Source organism: Electrophorus electricus, chromosome 24 (genome assembly GCF_041902795.1).
Source record: "Electrophorus electricus isolate QZ-2024a chromosome 24, ASM4190279v1, whole genome shotgun sequence".
In the NCBI taxonomy this organism is placed as follows: domain Eukaryota; kingdom Metazoa; phylum Chordata; class Actinopteri; order Gymnotiformes; family Gymnotidae; genus Electrophorus; species Electrophorus electricus.
In genome coordinates this window covers 12238204-12259909 of record NC_137520.1, presented here as the reverse complement: position 1 = coordinate 12259909, position 21706 = coordinate 12238204, and the positions used below count along the sequence as shown (strand labels likewise).

Here is a 21706-nt window from a genome sequence, read left to right as displayed (position 1 = left end):
GCCAATACATCACAGAGTTTAGAGTATTGTATGTAAAGTGTGATCTCGTCTACACTATACTCATGTCTCAGATAGAATTAGTAATGTAAGTAGTAATAGGAGTGTTAACCTGATGGGATGCATTATATACTATATTAGTTTTCAAGGCACTTGTGAAACATTTGGGAGAGTGTGAAAGTTCCACATATGCGCTGCATTTACAGAAAATGTGCATGCGTCTCCTGCTAAAGTGAAAGACCCTTTTGGTTTTAATTTTTTCATGCTTTTACAGCCAAATATTATCTTGGACTGAAACAACAGACACCATGGTGACTTCTAATTTCAAAGTAAATGATAACAGCCATGGCATCAGGGGAAAGAGGGATGGAGGTTTTTATCAGTTATTTTGATGGGTCCCTCTGATTGTATCAGATCGATTAGCCATGATGTCCTTCAGTATAACTGTGCTGGAAAGCTTCGGCTGTGCTCGTTCTGTGTCACAACACGCCTGGACTGGTTGGGCGGCATCTGGCCATCCGGCCTGTCATCTTGCTGTAACGCAGAGTGCCGAGGGCGGTTATCGGCTGGCACGGAGAATCCTAACCAACTCCTACTGCTATTCTCCAATGAGGAGCTCTTGTCTCTCTCAGGCAGCAGCCAACGACGCTGTGCCGCTCCAGTGTGTCTACGCCGTCTGTGGATTGCTCTTCAAGCTAGAGAGAAACCTGGCACATGTCTGGGCATGTGTGTTCTTAGCACACAATTATCCATCTTTTAATAAGCAGATAAGATCAAATATTTATCTAAATCTTTAGGCAGTAAGCTTTGGGTGGTCTGCCAAAAGTGTTAATGCCTGAAAGTGCCTAGTCCATTTTGAGGATGATGAATGTTCTTTCAAATTTATCACCAGCTGTCTCTTTTTTCCCCCTCTCAGCCACTGTTTTCAGAATCTCTGCTGCGTCTGTGAAAGATGACTGTCAGGATGGTGAACAGATGTTGGTTATTATAAGAAAAAATATGATACCCCCTTATGGCGAATTAGACCACAGTGTGCAATTAGAATCAGCATCTATGCATGATGAATGGAGGTTGCCATATTCCTAGTCCTAAGGTAGCATTTATAAAAAGAGCATAATAGTGGAGTAGTTTAAGAAAATAGTACAATAAGCAATGTGTCATTCCTCTATTCATGAGGCCCGAGACGGATAGTATTGCTGTATTAAAAGCTTTATATATTTATTTCATATGGCATTATTTGTAGGAAAAACACACTAGCAAAAATGCAAAAATGCAAAAAAAAAATAATAAAATAAATAAATATATATATATATATAATCTGCCTCAGCTTTATTATCATATCAAATCATTCCTTTATTTCACTTGCCCACATTATTTATAGCACTCACATCATCAGTGTTAATGCAACCAGCCTCTTTGGGTGGACAAGATTTGAGTAGCACCATTCTTGCTCTATTATAGCATATTATGAGGAGCCAAAAGGAATGAGCAGGCTAGAATATGAGCTCAGTAGCTGGAATAAGATGTGACCTCATCCAGACCATGCCTGTGATAGCAGCAATCACATATCATGTAGTCCTAAACTTTCTACACACTCTGTGTGCAAATAAACCATATCTGCTGGGTGGAGTTTTCAGATTAAACTCTTCCTGGAACAACACTCCATACCACTGGTAGCCTTAAACTCATTTTTTATTGGTTCACGTTTTGGAAGCATTAAGTTAAAGAACATGGAAGTAGCAATTTTGAGAAAGACAAGGAAAAAAAACTTAAATGAGAACAAAAGACTAGAAATGCAATTTAATCTGATATGACTGCAGTAATAGATGGTTTTGGGCTACAGATTAAAGGATATCTTTAGCATTTTTGAACAAAACGTCTATCACATTCAGTCTCTGTATGACTCCTCTCTGAGCGGATTCTCCAATTTAACTTGTTGAAATGATCCAACCATCAAAGGAAGTGACTACATAGAGACTTGTGCTCTAGCTATGCTCCAAAAATCTACATTTTATCCTTCAACAACAACAAAAAAATGCATAGACAAATGACAATAAAACACAGCTGTACAGACACCCTTATCACTGGTGGTGCAGATTTTCAGACAGACGAGAAGGCTGTGTACACAAGTAGCTGTGACAACTCAGGACATTCAGTGTAACACTTATTGCCAACAGGATACCAATAAGTTACCATGACAACTTCCATTCTGAGAATATTTAAAAAGAGCTTCCACAGATATCAAAAAATATTCAGTGATGTTCATTGTGGCAAAGGCTTTACACGTCCTTCAAAAGATCTATTTGAAAGTACACCATCAGACCACAAGGCAGGCATGCATCATTTTTTCAAAAACACTGAAGTTACTGTTAAGTTAAGCAAGTTAACAAAATATATGAATGCACATTAAAAATTAAGCATGTTACCAAAAATGTTTGAGGCCAAATATAATGAAAACAGCAAAATTCAATCCATTTCAAACGTTCCAGTTTAAAGGGGGGAACAAATGTTTGGCCACGTCTGTTCTAGCACAGACATCTAATACAGGGGCTAGAATCAATGTTGAACTCTCCAGGACAGCGGGTTATGAAGCTTAAGGCTGAGATAGTATTGATCTAACTTTGCTTACTTATTTTCCCCATATATGGCAACCTGGGTAAAAATGTTCTTTTGCAGAAAGTGTTCATAAAGTGTTCTTGTTCACCTTCAGTTTTGATTTGTAGTGGAAAAATAAATAATGACCCAAGACATTTAGTAAATAGCTTTAAAAATTATTTTACAATAAAACAGGTGGCACAATTTGCTCATTAGTATTTTCCCCCGTATTGTCTTTACAATAAAAAAAGCTTTGAATTTTCACATTAATCCAAACATCCAAAAAAAGACATTACTGAATGAGTCAGGCAATTCTTGTGCACCTGTGTGAGAATGTGTGCATTGTGCACACATGTGCACACAAAACACACAAACCCTTGCACTCCCACATGCATGCACACACAATCATTCCATGTTTTTATATGTAGTGCAGTGGCTTTCTCAACACCTTGCACATTAATATGGTGACATGATGATGTGAGGATTACAATCTGGTTGAGAGTTAAACACACATAAAAAAAAAGGGGGGGGGGGGGTGAGAAACAACACAGTCACCTAATTAACATTCTCTACCTGCAGGACTCCATACACAACAGCAACAGGAAAATGCACACAAACAAAATCAAATAATTCCCAAAACAATAATGCAAAAGTCCATTATCTCAACTCATCCAGACTTTGTTCTTGGTTTGACCAGACAAATGAAGCTCTTGGTCCGTTTCGCCTCTCATCAGGACAGAAGCATACAACCGCTGCCTCAAGCGTCACGCCGAGGACGACAACAACAACAACAACAACAATAACAACAACGACGACAACGATTTTAAAAATAAAATAAAATAAAAGTCACTCTTTGCGACTCATTTTTATGACCTCATCCAAGAGCCAGGGCAGCCCTGGAGCTCAGCCGCTAATGTGTCACAGTTAGTGTAAGGAAGAGGAGGGCAATGAAGAAGAGGCGTGGGGGGTGTGGGGTGTGGGGGTGTTGAGGGCAGGCAGCGATCAATGAAGACCCGCTCCTTCCTCAGCCCAGCCGCACTCCTCCTCACTCCGACCGCCTCTGCAGTGATGGGAAGGGCTGCACCGAGGGGGCGGCGGTCCAGGGCGAGAGCTCACTGCCTCCTGTCCTCTGTCTCTGATCTGGAGAAGGCCATCACCACATCCTCCGCACCTGACAGAGAACACAGTTGGGAGGATTTAGTAAGTCCAGCAAAGACCACACAAGAAAGAAGTAAACAGAAACAGTGCACATTCGCATGCGTGCCACTCCACGTTGGATCCGGTTGGGTTGCCATACGTTATTCCCCCCCTTATTTTGCGTGCCGTTCCTTTACCACTGTTGTGCAGCTGTGGTTATAAATCCTTGCCATGTTGTTTTATTATTGTAAATCACACAACAAATGTCTTTAACTGGAAACAAATTCCTCGCATGTCTTCACATACTTGACTCCAGATGGTCTCTACTTGTTATTATCATGTTACCCAACTGGAAGATCCAAGCGTGAAAGGACCAAAGCTGCAGGGAGACGGCAGCTGTGATAAATCATGACGTGGGAGGTGCAAACCCAAATCCAGCCATATAGTCACCCCCATTTCAAGGGTATTACTGTCATAAGAGTACGTACCAGTACAGGTGGGGCAAGCTCAAGGCTAGAGAATGATTGCCTTACAGAGAATGAGGCCTTACAAATGATAGCAAAGTACATTATTAAAAGTGCACTTCATGTTGTAACTAAACTCCAGCTCTACATTTTGGCCCAATACCTCAATGGAATATGAAATCAGGTCAATAGGAGCAAATTAGGAATTAGAAGATATGTCTAAGCAGGATAAATGAACAAGACAACCGTAGCAGTTTTTTAAAAATGCAGGGAAAAAAAAAATCCCCTCTATGTATATTGTCTTTAATTCACCCAGACCATTTTTACAAGATATCTGAAGACCAAGGAAACTGTACATCCAGGTCTAAAGCAGGACAAAAGATCAAAAAGATAATTCAATAACACGTGGCTAGCAATCACATTTAAAGACGACCCCTGCTATCTGTGTGGAGGGGTGTGTCCGTCGGCAAGAATGTATGAAGGATTCACCTGCAGAACAATCGGCCACATGGTCTCTGCTGTAACAAAGATGTGAAATGTCATTTTCACCGCCTTGTTGGGAAGTCTGACAGCTACAAGATGAAAGGCATCACTTGTGATTCTGTTCAGGTATCAGGTGAAACTTGGGGTGGGGGGGGGGTGATTATCAATTTAAATCCTTCATTACCAATTCTGTCTCAGCTCAGGAAACGAACTTGGTGTGGAAGGTAAACAGGATTTGGAGATCCAGCTGTTTAACAACAATTTCATCAAAACAGTAAATAAAAATCAGCCCAAAACACTCAGAAGCCCTTGAGCCGCAATATAGCATTCAAGGCCTGGGGGATAAGGAGGGTGTCTGTTATGGAGGAAGAACTCATGTCTCCAGTGGAAGTCACCAAGAACCCAACCTTGTCCTTGACTGTGGCTTGATAAGGCTGCTGCAGCCTCAGCCGAGGCAGGTGGAGCTAATCCCGTGACCCAAAGCTTGGCACGATCCCATAGGGCAGGCGCCACTGCAGACGGAGTTACAACCACCAGGCTTTTGACCAACCTGTGATAAATGTCCAAGACAAAACCGAAGCACAGCTCCTCCTTGCCCAGGGCAAACCACTGCTGTGGACTCGCTTTCTGCAGGTGTCTGAGTGAGGTGATTGAACTGAACGGTATGAAGCTTCTAAAATGCCAAAGTCTGTGTCCTGAGCGATATTTGTTGCAACTAGGCAAACCCAGACAGAGCGAAGCAGAGGTCATTGATGGTAAACGCTTTGATCCGAGGATGCCTCTAGTCTGCCGGCAGACGCATTTTAAGTAGTCCGAAAACAAAGCCCGTTTTTATTTATTTTACCTTTACCATAAAAAGTTTTCATAATTTCCTACAACACCTCCTGTACTTGACGGATTTAATTATGTGCAAAGATAAAAGTAGGCCACAGACCATATTAAACCCACAAGCACCCACCAGACGGCATCAGCATGTGTGTGCATACGTGTGTGTTTTTTTTAAAGAGGTGTGGCCTTTTCTTCAAAGGCTACACCACTAACAGTGAGCCTCTGGCATTGCAAGTTTAGCTTGGTTGTCTCAGTGGCCCATAGCCAGGGCTATCATTAAGATGTCTCTGTGCTGGGTTCTGGCTGACCCAAGCTTTATAAGCATGGAGTCGGGGGGAGGGGAGGCCCTTTCATGTTTCCTTATTCCCCTTTCATGTCCATGATGCTTCCAGATCACACAGAGCTCCTGCATGAGGGAAGTGAGGACTCAGCTCATTGGCTAGAAGAGCTCATCGAGGTTTCAGCTTATTGGCAGGAAGAGCTCACTGAGGACTCAGCTCATTGGCTAGAAGAGCTCATCGAGGTTTCAGCTTATTGGCAGGAAGAGCTCACTGAGGACTCAGCTCATTGGCTAGAAGCCTTTGCTTAAGTCTCTTTATCAGTTGCACGTCAACACGAAAAAGGGAAGAGGTCTAACTTCAAAGCCGCCCTGTGTAGTGTAAAGGTGGGCAGTGCATTCTGGTTATGTACTAAAATTAGGTCTGGCCCAAATACAGTTTAACAACAAGCACTGAATGCTTGCTGGCGTTTCTAAATACCAACTCCCAAAAATATGGTTTCAAAAAGTAGCATTAAAATTCTCCTATAACCTGCTCTCTATTGGAATTAAAAGTATATCCATTAATCTGTGCCAGACATGTGCCTTTTGCTGGGCTCTCAGAGCATAACTTTAATTAAGCTTGCTTGGGGTATTGCGTTATTTATATCCCCCTTTTAAAATCTTCAGTATATTAACAATTAAAGCTTTAGGCTACTGATTTCAACAACAACAACAACAAACACATTAGGCAAACAGCTCAATGATGCAGTGAGCTGCTTTAGAGTGCTACGTGCAAAACCCCATGTGATGGCGTGCCCTGAACGCACGCTCTCCCACTTGGGTAGAAACTACACACCATGCTGTCATGCAAATGCTCTAATGCTGACTGCAGAGGGGGAGGAAACGCACCCTGTTAGAGCTAGCAGGGAGCTACATGCTCAGGAAGAGGACAGATGCTAAGGATTTCAAGGACACTGTGTCCTCTGTGCCTAGGAGGAACAGGACCACAGGATCAACACACACACACACACACACACACACACCTTTTAATACAACGATTCCCACAAATCAAAGATGGTGTTTACTCCAAAACATTCTCTCATCTGACATCTGTATGCTGGAGAACTTCATTTGCAAAATCAACAACGTAATGACATTACTATAAGATGTGTATTAAAACAATGATTTGAGCCAAGAACAGGAATAGGCACATTATTGGGAAAGACGTATCTATGGAGCTGCGCATGAGAAGGGGCATATTCTCAGAGAAGCATGCTGCTTTTGTCATTTTGCATTATGGTGATAAAATAGGTCATGATGACTGAGACTGAAAGCACCCAGCACCTACACAAACACACTCAGGGACAAACCCAAGATGAGATTTAGCTGTGCTCTGCTGTGGTCTAAATAAATTCAGACATTAGTCATTAGAAACATAAACAAGCATTCTAGTAAAAGGCAAAAATTAAAATGAAAAAAAATAATATTGATGATAATGTTGATATTGTAAATGTGAATATGTTTTACAGGCTTAGGAAATTAAAAACAAGCCTGCCTGTCATGAGAGGCTGGAACTGTACGAGAGCAGAGGAGCTCCGAGGAATGGAGCGCGGTCCCCCTGCCCAGGTGAGCGGCCCAGCCTGCTGCTCCCACATCCGTCCTGGGAGAGGCGGCGTCCCGCGGGCACCAGCCAACACGCCAGACGTCAGGGCCCTCCCGGTGCTGTCGCCTAGCAACAGCGCGGAATCCGATTGCATCACCACCCTGCAGGCCACTAACGCCTATGAACAAACAGCTGCTACCTGCTCCATTTATCTGTACTTCTTCTGTGTCTGGCCATTCTCCCTCAGTCGTACATATCTTCACATGGTAAATTAGATTAGATTAACAGAATAATTAGATTCCGAAGTACAGCATATCCAAAATAAATTATTTATATTATATTAAAAAAAAAAAAAAACACGATGAAATAGTTCGGTGTAATCCTCAGTATTTCCATTAGCCTTTACCTCACATTCACTTCAGCCTACAAACCTAAATTCAAATTTCCCCATGATGGTTCTGGGCACTCGAGTGTAAAAGGTGCAGTACAGCGATCATGACTCAACAGAAGCAGCACGCCAGAAGGGCTGCAGAGCTTAGCAAACGAAGCACAGGCAGAATTAAGACGCCATTTCAGAAGGCAAGGAAGACTGGGGAGGAGTAATAAATCAAGGTCAAGGTGATGAGCACGCTCTCTCTCTCACACTTAAACATGCTCAAAGCTGAATGAACAGGGGCTCAAAACCAAAAGGCCAAGGGCTTCCTCTGTAAACTAGCAGAACACCCACCCCCAAACATCCACGCATGCGGCTACTAAACAAGCAAGTTAACAGAGTGGGTTACCTGTCAGATCAAAGAAAGGACAACATTACAGTCAGAGCGACTGAGTATTCTAGCCATCACGTGTGCACCATTATCAACCCTGGTGGCTAAACTTCATGTGCAGCTATGACTCAGGCTAATCTCTCCAATCTCAACAACTGACTAAAATAACATTTAAATGAAACTGTATAAAGCAGAAATTCTCCAGAATACAATGAAATAACTGAATAAGTGACACCTGAATCACAGGTAAGGTATAGTTATTTTAATTGCAGTAAATTAACCATCTACTATTGAGTATTCCTATTTTTCTAAGGATGTTTTTTGAGGCGCATGACCCACTGGCTTAGCTGAACAGTCCCAAAGACCTTCCTTTGTGTCCCAGCAGTACTGTAAAGGGAGGGCAATTCAGAAATATGCTGCCTGCAAAGATTAAAGGCCAACACAGACGACAGAGGAGTGCCAACTCTGCTGTGTTAGGCATCTGGCGCAGGGTTTGGAGCGTACACGATTATAGACTACTGTACGTGTCTGGCTTCTGAGAAACGCATTCAGATGGCACTGCTGTGGGATGATATATTGATTGCCACAATCGTAGCACAAAAGGGGCCAACTATAAAAAGAGCGTCAGCATTGATTTTGCATTGATTTTTCATATGCATGATGCAAATGGACGCTGCAGGTGTTGGTGTGCAGTGTTTTGGGTAGGGGGAGGCAGCACTCAAAGCCACAAAATTCTTGCATTTTAGGCCTTTCACATCGTCCGTTCATAAATTAACACCCCAGCTCACCCCCCGCACCACCTAACAGTTCCGCTCCTGCCTTCCAGTCAAAAGGAAGCCACGCCTTCCCATCGCCATGGAAACCCAACTTTCTGCTCTTCTTACCCTAAACCCCCAGAAAAAAAAAAGACCTGAAGTTTCTTACACTGGCTTGCAGACATGCTTCCAAATTGATTTTGTGCTCTTAGCCCATGTGCAATGGCACCGCCCAACCGCAGTGACCCCACCCAATCATAGTGCCCTACCCAGTATCTGTTGACGTGATGTCTCTAGAGGTCATGCGTTAACAGAGGGGAAAACCATGTCTCTAATGGGGGAAAATACTCCAGTTTAAAGTTAAGTTTAAAAGGGTGAATGGGAAATTGTGGGACACAAAGTCCTGAAACAACTTTAACATAAAATATTATCAGCAGGCCATTTCAATACCCTTCTCCCCAAAGAACAGGATTCCACATGGTCCCTGTTGTGTTTCAAAATCAGTGCAGAAAAAATTATCCCATAGAATGGCCAGCCAGCACTTATTTTTGACTTTACCTGAACGAATCACCAGATAGGCTAAGATGGTCAGTGTTTTCATCTAGATAGCTAACATTAGCTACAATTTTGATCAAAATGCCCAGGTCTATAGCCTCCTATGAGGCTGCATATTATTAGCATGACTATTATAGATATCCTCCTTGTTCTGTATCGATCTGAGTCAAATACATATCAGGTCAATCAGTGTTAGCCACAGTTGATGATAGCTAACTAAACATTAAATCTTTATTAAAAGTGACTATTGGGTGAGAATAAGCCATTTTAGTCTGAAAACATTAAGATCAAGTACTGACAAAATGTCTGCTGCACACATAGGTGTAGATACAATCAGGAACTCATCAGGTCCCTGTGGCTAAGGAACCCTTCTGTCTGTTTATAGCTTTAAGCCAACTGTTGTGTCCTGGAATCATGTAATACCTTAAACCAAAGGTTTTAATCTTTAACCCACTGACTGTAAGCAGTCAATCTGAGCAGGTTTCAGAATGCCTGTTTCAATAAAACCTGTTTTAAAAGGAGTCTGTCAGTTTAACCAGAAAACCTTTGAATAATTTCACACTAGTCAGTTTCATACAATGAAATCTCTTTAGCAACTGTTTAACTGTTTGTGCAGATGAAAGAACAACAGCTCTAAACAGCTCTAAACAGAGCATCTGTAGCAACTCCAGTGGCCTGAACTGCAAACCCTGCATGTGTACACGCACGCACGCACACACACACACGCACGCACGCACACATCACTGAAAAGGAAAAATCTGTTCTGCAATACATGTTTATACCCATCTTTCCCTCAGTGATGATTTGTTTATGCAGCTCTTTCAAAAAATAAATAAATAAATTTTAAAAAACAAAAAAAAACAAAAAACAAAAAAACACAACGTTGACATCCTTGCTCCTTACTAGGCGAGTATGCATATTTCAAGCCTAATGTGTTGTGCTAGCTGTTATACCATAGGTCCCGCATTCCAGATGCCTTCATTTATAGCCAAAATAGAATTAAAGCTTTTCACTTAACAGTACCCCCCGCCCCCCAAGGTTTGAAAACTGATGGGGGAGTGTATAGAGCGCAGGTTCCACACACAGGCGGAGTGTCATGGAGACAAATTGCCCAGCCTAGGGCTTCACTATGGATAGCAAAGACCAACCGGCCTGCAATGGTCAGCAAATGGAAACAGCAGGAACTAGACAAATTCATGCTGAACTCAACTGACTCGTGAGCCTGGAGCCCAGCTGATAAGCTTGGTAGAAGTCATGAGCACCACGCCTTGCAGTGGGCTTCTGCATCAGACTGTTTACTTGGCTGAGGGTCAACCAACTCTGCGAAGCACAATCCTATTGCTTTGGCGCCCTCTGGTGGTGAACAGGAATACTGACCATGGAGCAGAAAAAAGGTAAGCAATGTTGTTTTCAATCTAATTCTGTTCAGTCTGCCATAACCATTTTCATTACATTTATTAAACTGGTAGCTAATGACTGCACAACATGGTGTTTTCTGTTCAGCTGCTATTCCTTACAAGAAAAATCAACAGAAATATGATTTGGGGAGGTAAAAAGAAAGCTATTGGTTGCGCCTCACAGTTGCAGACCTGGTAGCAAGCTAATGGGATAAAGTCAGACCAAACCCCTTTGGCTCTGCACCGAGCACCCAGTCTTTTAGGAAAGAGCCCCCAGCACCCGTGCAGAGTCAGCAGGCATGTGGCCCGGCCTGCTCTGCAGGAAGGACGGCGTGACTGCAGCCTTACCCTGGTCGATGTTGTGCTGCGGGAGCTGGCTCATCTGACTGTGCACCACACCTGCATAGTTCCGTAGGAACGCTTCCTCACTTGGTGTCAGCTGCGAGGGCACGGGGGGGGGAGAGAAAAAATATTACAAGGCCAAATACACAACAGGGCATGTAAAGCGCAGAGGATTTTTTTTTGGTAAATGAGCAAAAACAAGACAATACGACACCGACAGTGCCTAGGAATGTGCCTGAATTTGCAGGAACTATGGCACCATCTATCTATGAACTGATGGTAATATCAGATTAGATAAAGGCTGCTAGCTCCTGGAGGGCTTGACTCATTTTTGCTGCTCTGACATACAAACTACAGCTGGCGATTCATCTGTGAGCGAGGCTGGGGGGGTGGGGGAGAGACGTATGTGGTGTTGGGAGCGCCCCCCTGTGGCGGAGTGTGTAAGGATGGCTGGGATGATATTTGCAATACTTACATTTGATCCCATCTTCTTTAACATGAGCAGCACTCGCACCTTCTGCTGAACATACATCTCCTCAGGAGACTTCCCAGGGGCCTCCTCGCGATTCATCCCCCCTGCTCCTGACGCACTGCAGCACACACACACACACACACACACACACACACACACACACACACACACACACACACACACACACACACACACACACACACACACACACACACACACACCAGATGAATGTTTGCATAAACACACAGATGTACACGCTTGCGCACACAAATTGAATACGATATATTTAAACACACAAAAAACCCAAACATTATTCCTACCTAAACATTCTTCCGATCGTGATGTGAACATAATTCCAATCCATAAACCACATGTACTAAACATATAAAATAAATTTACTAAGAAACGTAAAAGTTAATCTTATATCATCATCATCATCTGCTATTATCAATCATCTGCCTGGTGAAACAAACCCACAACTGCTTTGCCTTCCAAGCAACTAACTGGGACCCTTCTGGCTGTCCATGCCTACACCAAACTAAACAAACCCCCATCCTCCACCTAAAATAAATGCAGAACACACTAGAGCCTTTGACAAAGACGGATGCTGCAGTAGAAAGTTTCTAATCATCAGGAACCTTTGATCAGTGCATCTCCCCAGAACACACACACCACGATGGAAGCTACGTTGCACTTGAAGTCACAGAGCAGGCTGGCAGAGCAATACAAATGGATCTCATCCATATTTAATGCTAGGTTCCTTTGAGCACCGCACCCCACCCCACTAATGACCCATTTCTACAGCCGTGCTCCCTGCACAGCCCTTTAAAAAGACAGACGCCGAGAGAGAAGCAGAAGAGGACGGGAATGAGCGGAAAAAGGGAGGGGCCAAGGCAGCGCGAGCGGCAGCCGACACCCGCGCCGACGCTCGCTTACAATACGCAGCAGGCGCACAAAAACGTGCTCGCAGGCTGGAGCGGAGGAGCGCGGTTTCTAGTCCCTAAAACGATGGCACGGCGATGACAATCGGCCTCCCGAGACCACGGACTCCGTCTGTGCTACGGCACAGCCGTACGAAGACGGCAGAGTTAGAAAGGACGCAAAAGAGACGGGAAGAAACTGCGCAGCGCTCAGTCTGCTTCCTTCTGGTTTTTGGAGCGAATCCCTCTGCAGATATCCAACGCTGAATGCCCCTCACCCACTTATCTGCTCAAGGCCCCTCTAAGGCAGGCTGACAGCTCTTCTGATGTGGGGTCATGTTTAATTAAAAAGCTGGCACACCCCCACCCAGCTCCATGACACATGGCACAAAGGTGCAGAGATTCATTCTGTCTGGCACGGAAAGACAGTGCTGCACAGCTACTAATCACACAGTTTAAGGTCGAAATTTCAGGTCTTTTTTGATCACTCGGACTTGATGACTAGCCGCCCATCAAAACGACATGTACTAGAGACACAAATATGGGATTAAATTTTTTTTTAAATGTCTTCAATATGTCCAAGTTGTGGGCTCCTCCTGTAGCTTCACTAGGGGAAGTCACCAAAATGCACAATGACAAAGAGTTTGCCGCATAAATGTATATATGCACGCACACACACACACAAACACACACCCACACCCATCTTTGGCATTTTATAGGCAGGAGAAGGGGATGATGATAAATGCTGGAGGAAAGGAGGAGACAGAGAAAGGAAGATGAAAGGCAGAGAGGGAGCAGTGCATCAGCTCTGCAGCGCTGTGACACAGGGCACACCTTCAGGGGGGAAGGCAGCTCTTCAGAGACCCAACCACCACCAACCCCTGTCCCCTCCTCATTTGATCATGTCTGGGCTGAGCACAGGAGCAGCGGGACACGGCTCAGACGGCACACGCAGTCTCAGAGGCTGAGACACTCTGTGCTGAAAAACACGGCGAGAGGCACATTGTCGCTTCGCACCCAGAAACGTCTACGTGCTGTTCCCTAGTCCTGCGGTGCAGTATTCTTCTGGGAAAAAAAGGTTAAAAAAAAGAAAAAAAGAAAAAAAGTTCTCCCTGCCAACCCGAAAAATTGACAGGAAAGTAAATTAAGGTTGTAAAGCGTCTCAGGGCATGCAGCAGCAGGTGCATGATTCAACATAAAAGGCTAATTACTACTTCACTTTTGAGCAGGAGAAAACAAGCAAATACTTCAGTTCCAGAAACCCTAATACAGGTTTTCCCCGATACCATGACATGGCCTTTGCCCGCCTGTACATTCTGACACTACAAAAATGGTAGGTCTGCACCCCATGGAAGGTCTTGCAAAACATCTTGGCAAAACCACACCCATGCTGTCTCTTGCCAAATGTAGAGATCTAGTTCGGCCCTGGCACTCCCTCGAGCACCTGTAAGAAACGAGTGCTTTTTCTCATTCGTTAAGTCTCGGTTTACCCCACTTAATCGGAGGCTCGATTGTCTAAAGGTACTGCAGCTGCAGAGCAGACGCAGGGAAGCCCTCCCTCACTGCGCCGTGGCAACGATTCAGGGGATCGAGCCAGTGCAATGAGATAGGGCCATGCATGTGTCGGGGTCGTGGAGGTCACCCTCCATCGGTCGAATCCTTTTACAGTCCAGTGGTGCCCGCATGCCGCCCAGCACACGGCAGCTGACCAAACCGGTCCTAAAGGCACAAGGACACAAGACATCTTCAGTGTAATCTAATCAAGGGCAGGGAACATTTTACTAAAGCAAAACCACGGAAGAGCGCAGTCCAAAGAATTCATTCTGAGGGCTTGAAATGACTAAAACAGGAAGGGACTCATGTTTACTTTCAGTGGAAAACAGCTTAACCACAAGCATTTAGCAATTTATTTGCATCTGTGTGATTAGAACATAAAGCACTAAAACATTATAATGGTCATCATCAGACGTTCTGCTCCGGTCATCGAGGTTCTTTCCTTGGCTCCTGATTCATTTATTTCTGGAAGACTTTTCGCCAAATACTTAAGCACCAGTTTCCGACGAGGGACTGCAGGTAACCTCGATATTCCCGCTGCTGGTGCCACAGGCCGAGCTCAGACGCTCAGTGCGTTCACATTCACTACATGCATGGCAGGGAATGAGAAGAAATACAGCATAACCTGAAAAGCCAATAATTTCCTCAGCATAAATCTGCCAGCAGTTATACCACCCTCGCCAACGTTCCCGGCCCTCCTGGAACAGCTGGGGACAAGGAGGATGGGCAGAAGGGCACTGCCACACAGGAGGAACAGTGCCTTCTCCAGATTTTAGCTAGCTCAGCGGTTTGGACGGGGAATTGAAATTGCATACTAAAACAAACAGTCATTTGCATGTTCTTGTCAATTATCTATAAATGACGTGTTCTGGAAAAGGTGCTTTCAACTTTGCATTCCTTTTCAAATAGGGAACATTCGTGTGCCTTCACTGGCTTGCCGAGTTTGTCTAAATGAATGACGGTGTCAGAAAGCAGATCTTACTGACCAAGTCATTTCAAAAGCACTTAAACCAAGCAAGCGCTTAATCTGGAAAGAATGCACCCTGTCTTTCCTCTGTCAGTGTGTGTTAGATAACACATACAGAGATGGCACATACCGAGAACAACAGATTCTTGGTGGCACACACCATGAACTAGCGTAAGCTACCCAATATACTAATGCATTTTCTGTATCATTTGCAGTTGTGCAGTTAAGAAATAGAAAATTACATAAAAATGCTTCCTTCTTTTTTTTTTTATGTGAAAATTTCAGCCATAAGAAATAAGTGAATACAGGCCAATTTGTTCAAATCATTAGAAAATCTGCCCTGGTTTGACAGACCTTTTTACTTTTCCCACAGTCAGGCACAGAAGTGGTGCTGGTGTCAGTTTGTGAAGTTTGTGTTTGGAAAGCGCATTAGGAATAAGGTACCACTGGACATTGCCACTTCATTTTTTTTAGGAACTGTCGCTATATTTGGCAAGACTGGCAATGATGTGGGCGGCACCAGTGTGATTAATAAGTAGGTCATGACTTGTTGTTTGTTGGCAGTACGTGAGGCGTGAGCCTCCAGTGGGGTTTACTAAATGCCAGTAATCTCAAACTTGCCTCCAGCTGTCCAGCAATTCCTTTCGCGATTCCCACTTACTGGGCTAGTGTTCATTTTATAAAGAAAACTTTGTTTTAATTAAACGGTCACCTGTGACACTGGCTCACTCACAAAATTAATATTAATCTATAAAATTCTTTAGATAAGGCTGTGGAGAGGTGTTTCCTAAAGTTAAACAGGATTTACTGTATTCAAGCACAAAGATATTAGTTGCTCTCAGGACGTCTTGACAGATCACACAAGCTAGACAAACTTCCATGAGCCCTGAGCGATGGCAAAACACCTAGGTTACACTGAAGCTGGAATTAAAAATCACGAGGGTAATTGCTATACACGACTGTTCGGCTCACACTGGAGCGCTTGTCATGAATTACAATACAAAAACGACTGCAGTGGGTTTGTCCCTTTGGATTACACTGTTGAGGCTGCCAGCTACTACACTGCATAATAAGACCATGTATGCTGACCAGGACTCTGAGGATAGGAATTTCCACATAATTTTTTTTTTTAATGTGCTTTTCCACTTATCCCAGCAGCTGAAGCTACCTGCCCTGACTAAACATAGACACAAAGATTTTGGTGCTGTAACGCAAAACAGTGAAAAGATCAAATGATAAAACAATTGGATAACACCAATAAAATTAAGCAATACAGGGCCAACTATACCATGCAAAAGTATAAATCAAACTGGATGATTAAATGAATAATCGATTAAATAAATAAGTAGTAGTCCTCATTTCTAACCATCACCTTTCTTGTGAGCATTTTGTAGTAAACAAGATTATAGCATCACCTCCTTTCCATAACCATGAAGCGCTCTCCTCAAGATACCTGCAGCAAGCTGCTATCCACTTGGCTACTGTGAACTGTGCAGTCTAGTCTTAGACTAGAAGGAAACTGTGTCATTGCCTGTTTCACATTAGACATTTGTTAGTACCCATCATATACACATACACACAAAATTCACTGTTTAGTTTCCAGAACTATAGTCACAAGATCAGAATGAACTTCTTCATGCAGCAGTACCCCTAGAGCCAGTAGAAGTGGCCGAGCCATGCCTGACTGATACAAACTGAGGTTGGAATAGGCTGAGTTCTGCAGGGGAGGCCTCAACCCCTCCCGCACACAAACCATGCTGGAGCTTGGAGGGGAGGGGAGGGGAGGGGTGGGGAGGGGAGGGGAGGGGATGTCTGAACCGTGCATAAGCTGGCTGCTCACAGACAGCGCGGTATTAACGTCCCTCTTGGGGCATGGAGGTTGAGCCCTGCGTGAGCAACACCTGCCCCCAGTCTCAGAGCGGGGAGTTGACACGGATTCAAGAGCCAGACGCCCGCCTCTGGGGACTGTCCTGACTGAAGGTGTTACAGCTTAATTTCCAAGCACACAGGTGGCTTGTACTGCAGAGTCAGCTCCAAAATGATCATCACACCTCCTACGTACCCTAAACGGGCACGCTGCCTGCCACTATCAAATTCATAACCGAATGTGGACTAGCTGCACTGCAGGCTGACAGTTCGAGAGAAGTGAAGCGTGGCGTATTCACAATGAGTTAAGGGTGTGGAAAGACAAAAATAGACCATCATCACCACTCAGGGACACAGTGAGGAGGGAGTGAAAGTCTCACTGTGCTGTCAGATTCCTGATTTATATGGACAAATCTCATGACCAATGATCACTCCTGTGATATTGTACTTATACACTTTTTAAAAACAGTTTCATTGTGTGGCAGCCTACCAGAGTATTTTTCCTCCTCCAACATTTTTTTTTTCTACAATGTTCAGCAACGTTCTGTTAATGCTTTGTAAGGAGGGATAAAATTGACTAATCAGTGAAAAACCGAGTAAAACTTGTTTAAAACGTAGACTGACAGCTGGATATTCACAGTTCGTTATCAGAAAACAGCTGAGCACTAACAATACAACTCCGGCCGCTGAAGAGCCCCTCGCTTCAGGCAGCCTCCGAGCAGCCGGCCGCCACTATTCAACCGCCAAACCCGTCGTTTTGAAATAAAATGGACGGACTGTGACAACCATTACACCTTCATTCGGGAGAAGTCGGAGCTCAAACGACATTTTTAAATGCACGAAGGAAAGAAAGTGGACAATTTATCGAACAGCCCAGCATACCGGATCGCTAACAAAGCCCTGAATGAAGTTCCCACAATGCCGTCCAGGTACTAGCTAGCTTATCTTAGCTAGCACGGGCTAATGTAACCTACCGCTGAAATATAGTCCTGCGCTGGCCACTAATAAGTTCAACAAACACCGTATTGCCACTCACCTCTCCTGGTCCAGGATTTTTTTAAATTTTTCGTTCGTGTTTATTTTTTATTTTTTAATTTATTGTTTCTAAGGAAGCGTCCTGTTCCGGGGTCACATCCCGACAGTCTGCGTGTAGCCGGAGAGGGAGCGGAGTGGGCGGCTCAAGCCGAAGCACCCACTGCTGAAGCGGCTTCCTGCCGAGGCGTACATGCCACTCGCCGCAAGGGGGCGACATCTCACCGGGCAATGAGCCCTCCGTTACATCACAGATCAGAGCAGGGAAAACGATACCACCTGATGTATCTTTATGATAAAAGTCAAAGTTCAGTTATAGGCTATAGACAAATTAAAGAGAATTATGAAATAATATTATCTTAAAAATATTAAAACAAATTCAATTAGATGTATTAATATATTTAAAACTGTGGTGTTAAAAGCACATGCAGTTACACTTCTATTATATTCCCAAATTAAAATGGTTGGTGTTTCTAGCATGCATTTCCCGCAGACGTTCTAAATAGGCTACAGATTATGACCTCACCGAAGTAACAAGCCATTATGTAAGTGTAGTGGAACCAGGAATAGGGTGTCTGTTTATAGGAGGTGCACAGGTAAACGTCCTGTCTCCAAAACTGTGACTATCAGTGGAAACAGACTCAAAAATGGTACTTACATGCTTTGGCAGAGTACGCACAAACCGTTTATGGCTGTGATCTGGCCACCTGGAATGTCCTAACCGCTATGAAATGGTGAACAGTGACTTTCATTCCACGTGCTGCAATAAGGCACTGGTTTTGAAAAAAAGATTTTGGCCGGTTCTTTATAAGTCCAAACTGGGAGTGAAGAAGGAATGAAGACGTTAAAACGTGAGGGAAAATTAGTATTTCAAGCATCACTGATGCAAACAGGAACTTGAAGTATAAAGACCCATATTTTACTCCAGAATGTACCCAAATAAATTGATATAAAGTGTGCACAGTGGTGTGAAAAATATCACATAGTGAAAATGTTTTTACATTTTTATTTATTTATTTTTACTAAAAAATAGTTTACTTTCTCTATGACAAGTTTCTGAATTGAATCAAAGCTTAAGCTCTGCCTGGTTTGCATGGACTTATGTCAACACCTTTATCCATTGTTAAAACCAATCATCTGCAAGAATGAACAACACCGCTCCTAGAACTTTACAAATATTGCATGATGGAATAACAAAAGAAATGTACCTTTGGCTTATTTGATTGTATGGAAATATGTATACTGTGAGTAATGTAACCCCAGTCTCCTATGCTACTCTTATTACATTTTTGTTTGTTTGTTGATTTTTATTTATTTATTTTTGAAACCCATGTGGTGGGTGGGGTGGGGTGGGATTGAAGTGCCTGAGAGTTTTCATTTTGTCTAAATATTAAATAAAAGAATAAAACAATTGAAAAAAAAAATGTACATTTACTGAAACCAATTAACCTATGCTTGGCATGGGAAAAAAATAGAATTAACCTAATAAATTAAACATTTCTCAATTTAGCACAGTGAGTCTTATCACTTAAATTACACTTTCACACCAGTGTAATTGCAGTGGTGAATCACCATTAGGGAAGGGAACATATAAGAATCTAGGAAAGAAATCCTGGAAAGCCAAGCTAAAACAGACGGCGAGTGGAATTCTGAACATACCCTGCTGTACAATATGGCAGATCTTATCACTGCCTCATTGCTCTGCACATTCGGGCCCCATTGCCCTGTACAGTTTCAGGCTTTCCCTGCTTTAGCGCACTTGATCTGCCTATTGAATGGCTGGATAATTAACTGTCAAGCTTGATCAGGTATGTTAGAGAAGGCACAGCTTACGACTGTGCAGGTTAGTGGGGTCCCAGGAGCAGAGCAGAAATCCTCTGGCTTATGATGGAATGGGTGAGTGCAAATTCCGATACTGGGAAAGATTGGCTGCTGTTGGAAATGCTATATTCACTGTTTATTTATTTATTCACTGTGCAATGTTTATTTTGAAGCTGTTCTCTATTCATATATAAACCATAGGCAAATCACAGCACTTTTATACATGCATACATTTCTAGGAGAAATTACATGTTTAATTACTCCTAGAAATTTGATTGAAATTTGGGTTCAAAATTAATGACTGCCTAACATGTTCAGTCTTCCATATGTAAAATGGCCAATGGGATTCAAATTAGTGACTGAGTTGGCTCTTAAGGAGCCCCCTAAAGTTGTAAGCTTAGTGTCGTTATCCTGCTATAAGGCTATCTGCCATGCATTGTGTTTTGAAGTATTTTATTAGATCTGAGCATTGAAAACCCCTCTATATGCTCCAGGATTAATTCTGCAGTCATATTATCATTGAAAAGAAGTGGGCCAGTGGCAGGCATGAACGCCCACCTTCCCATGATTCGTAAGGAAATAAATGAGATGGTACGCTTTGGATCACGTGCGTTTTTTTTTCTTTTCTTTTTATTATCGCACCCTCCTCTTTCCATTTCTCTCGCACTCGTTAACTGTTGGTTCATCATTCCCTAAGAATGCCACAGGCCATAGCAATGGGCACTGCAGAGGGGATTATTGTATGTAACCTGCCAGCACTTAAAGACATAAAGCATGCACGCCTGCAAAATCATAGCTGAACTCTCTCACTCTGGACGTAATCTCTTCCAACCCCTGGGAGGCCAAAGACGCAAACCAGCACAACCAAACACAAGAACTGCCTCTGACTCCAGTGCTGAGGGCCCCATTCACCGTAGTGTGCAGCTTGCACTTTAGCCTTCAACCAAGCTCACCTTTCACTGTAGTATCTATCTTCATTGCTTTTTACATAAGTGTATCCTCTTTACCATCCTAGCCAAGACTATCTATGCATAAATGCCCATTTCACATTCATAAACTGTGTGTATACACTATATATATAGCAGAAAAATGCTTCTCCATACCTTGCTCATGTGTACATATTTCGTAGTCCATTTTATTTGTTTTATTGTATCTTAATTTTTAAAAAGTTCTGTTGTACTTCAGCTTATTCCCTATTCTGTGTACTCTGTGTATCTGTAAAAAGTCATGTGTCTGTCGGTTTGATGTTACATGTGCACTCACCCAGACAAATTCTTGTGTAACATACCTAGCAAAATGATTCTGAAAATGCCACCTGGGTTTTTTGTTGTCGCAGGCTGTTTTTATAGCCTGATCTACTGGGTATCTATGTTCCTTTGTGCTTTACGCACAGGGAGAACAAAAACAGGAGCCAGGTGCAAATGCCACATCAAGAATCAATTCTATACCCTTTGTTAGCTAACTTTTGCATGAACTTATTGTGCAGCAACACAGCTCGCTAAGAAACAACTGAATTCAAATCAGGGAATGTTCAGGAAAAGGGCTATGAATCCTACATGGTTTACCAAGGACAAAAGTTCAACTTAAAAACCACTTAAGTAAACCCAACATTCTGCTTTTAAATCTTATTGTCACTGTATCATTTTAAATCGAATATGATGAGTACAGAGCCAGAACAAATGCTGCCTCTCTGTCAAATCATTTAAGGGCTGTATTGTGAGAAGGTTTTATGACCATTTCTTTGCACCATGTACTCATTCAATTAAGGGATCTTTTAGAAAACAACAACTGTATTTGAAACATTTCCCAAATAAAGACTTTATGCAAATTGCTTTAGAACAATACAACCAAGCAAGAGGGAAAATTTGCGAACAAAAACCATTGAATCATTGACA

General features: G+C 43.0%; 1 protein-coding gene across 1 annotated transcript; it reads right to left on the bottom strand.

The window, feature by feature from the left end:
• Nucleotides 1-1671: 1671 nt before the first annotated feature.
• Nucleotides 1672-18153, bottom strand: ctnnbip1 (catenin, beta interacting protein 1). Its single transcript, XM_027016337.3, has 4 exons — nt 17995-18153; nt 11655-11769; nt 11186-11276; nt 1672-3763 (listed from the first exon to the last, which is right to left on the bottom strand). The coding sequence occupies exons 2-4, from the start codon at nt 11748-11750 to the stop codon at nt 3705-3707; spliced, it is 246 nt and encodes an 81-aa protein (XP_026872138.1). The 5' UTR covers nt 11751-11769; nt 17995-18153; the 3' UTR covers nt 1672-3704.
• Between the last annotated feature and the right edge of the window lie 3553 nt (nt 18154-21706).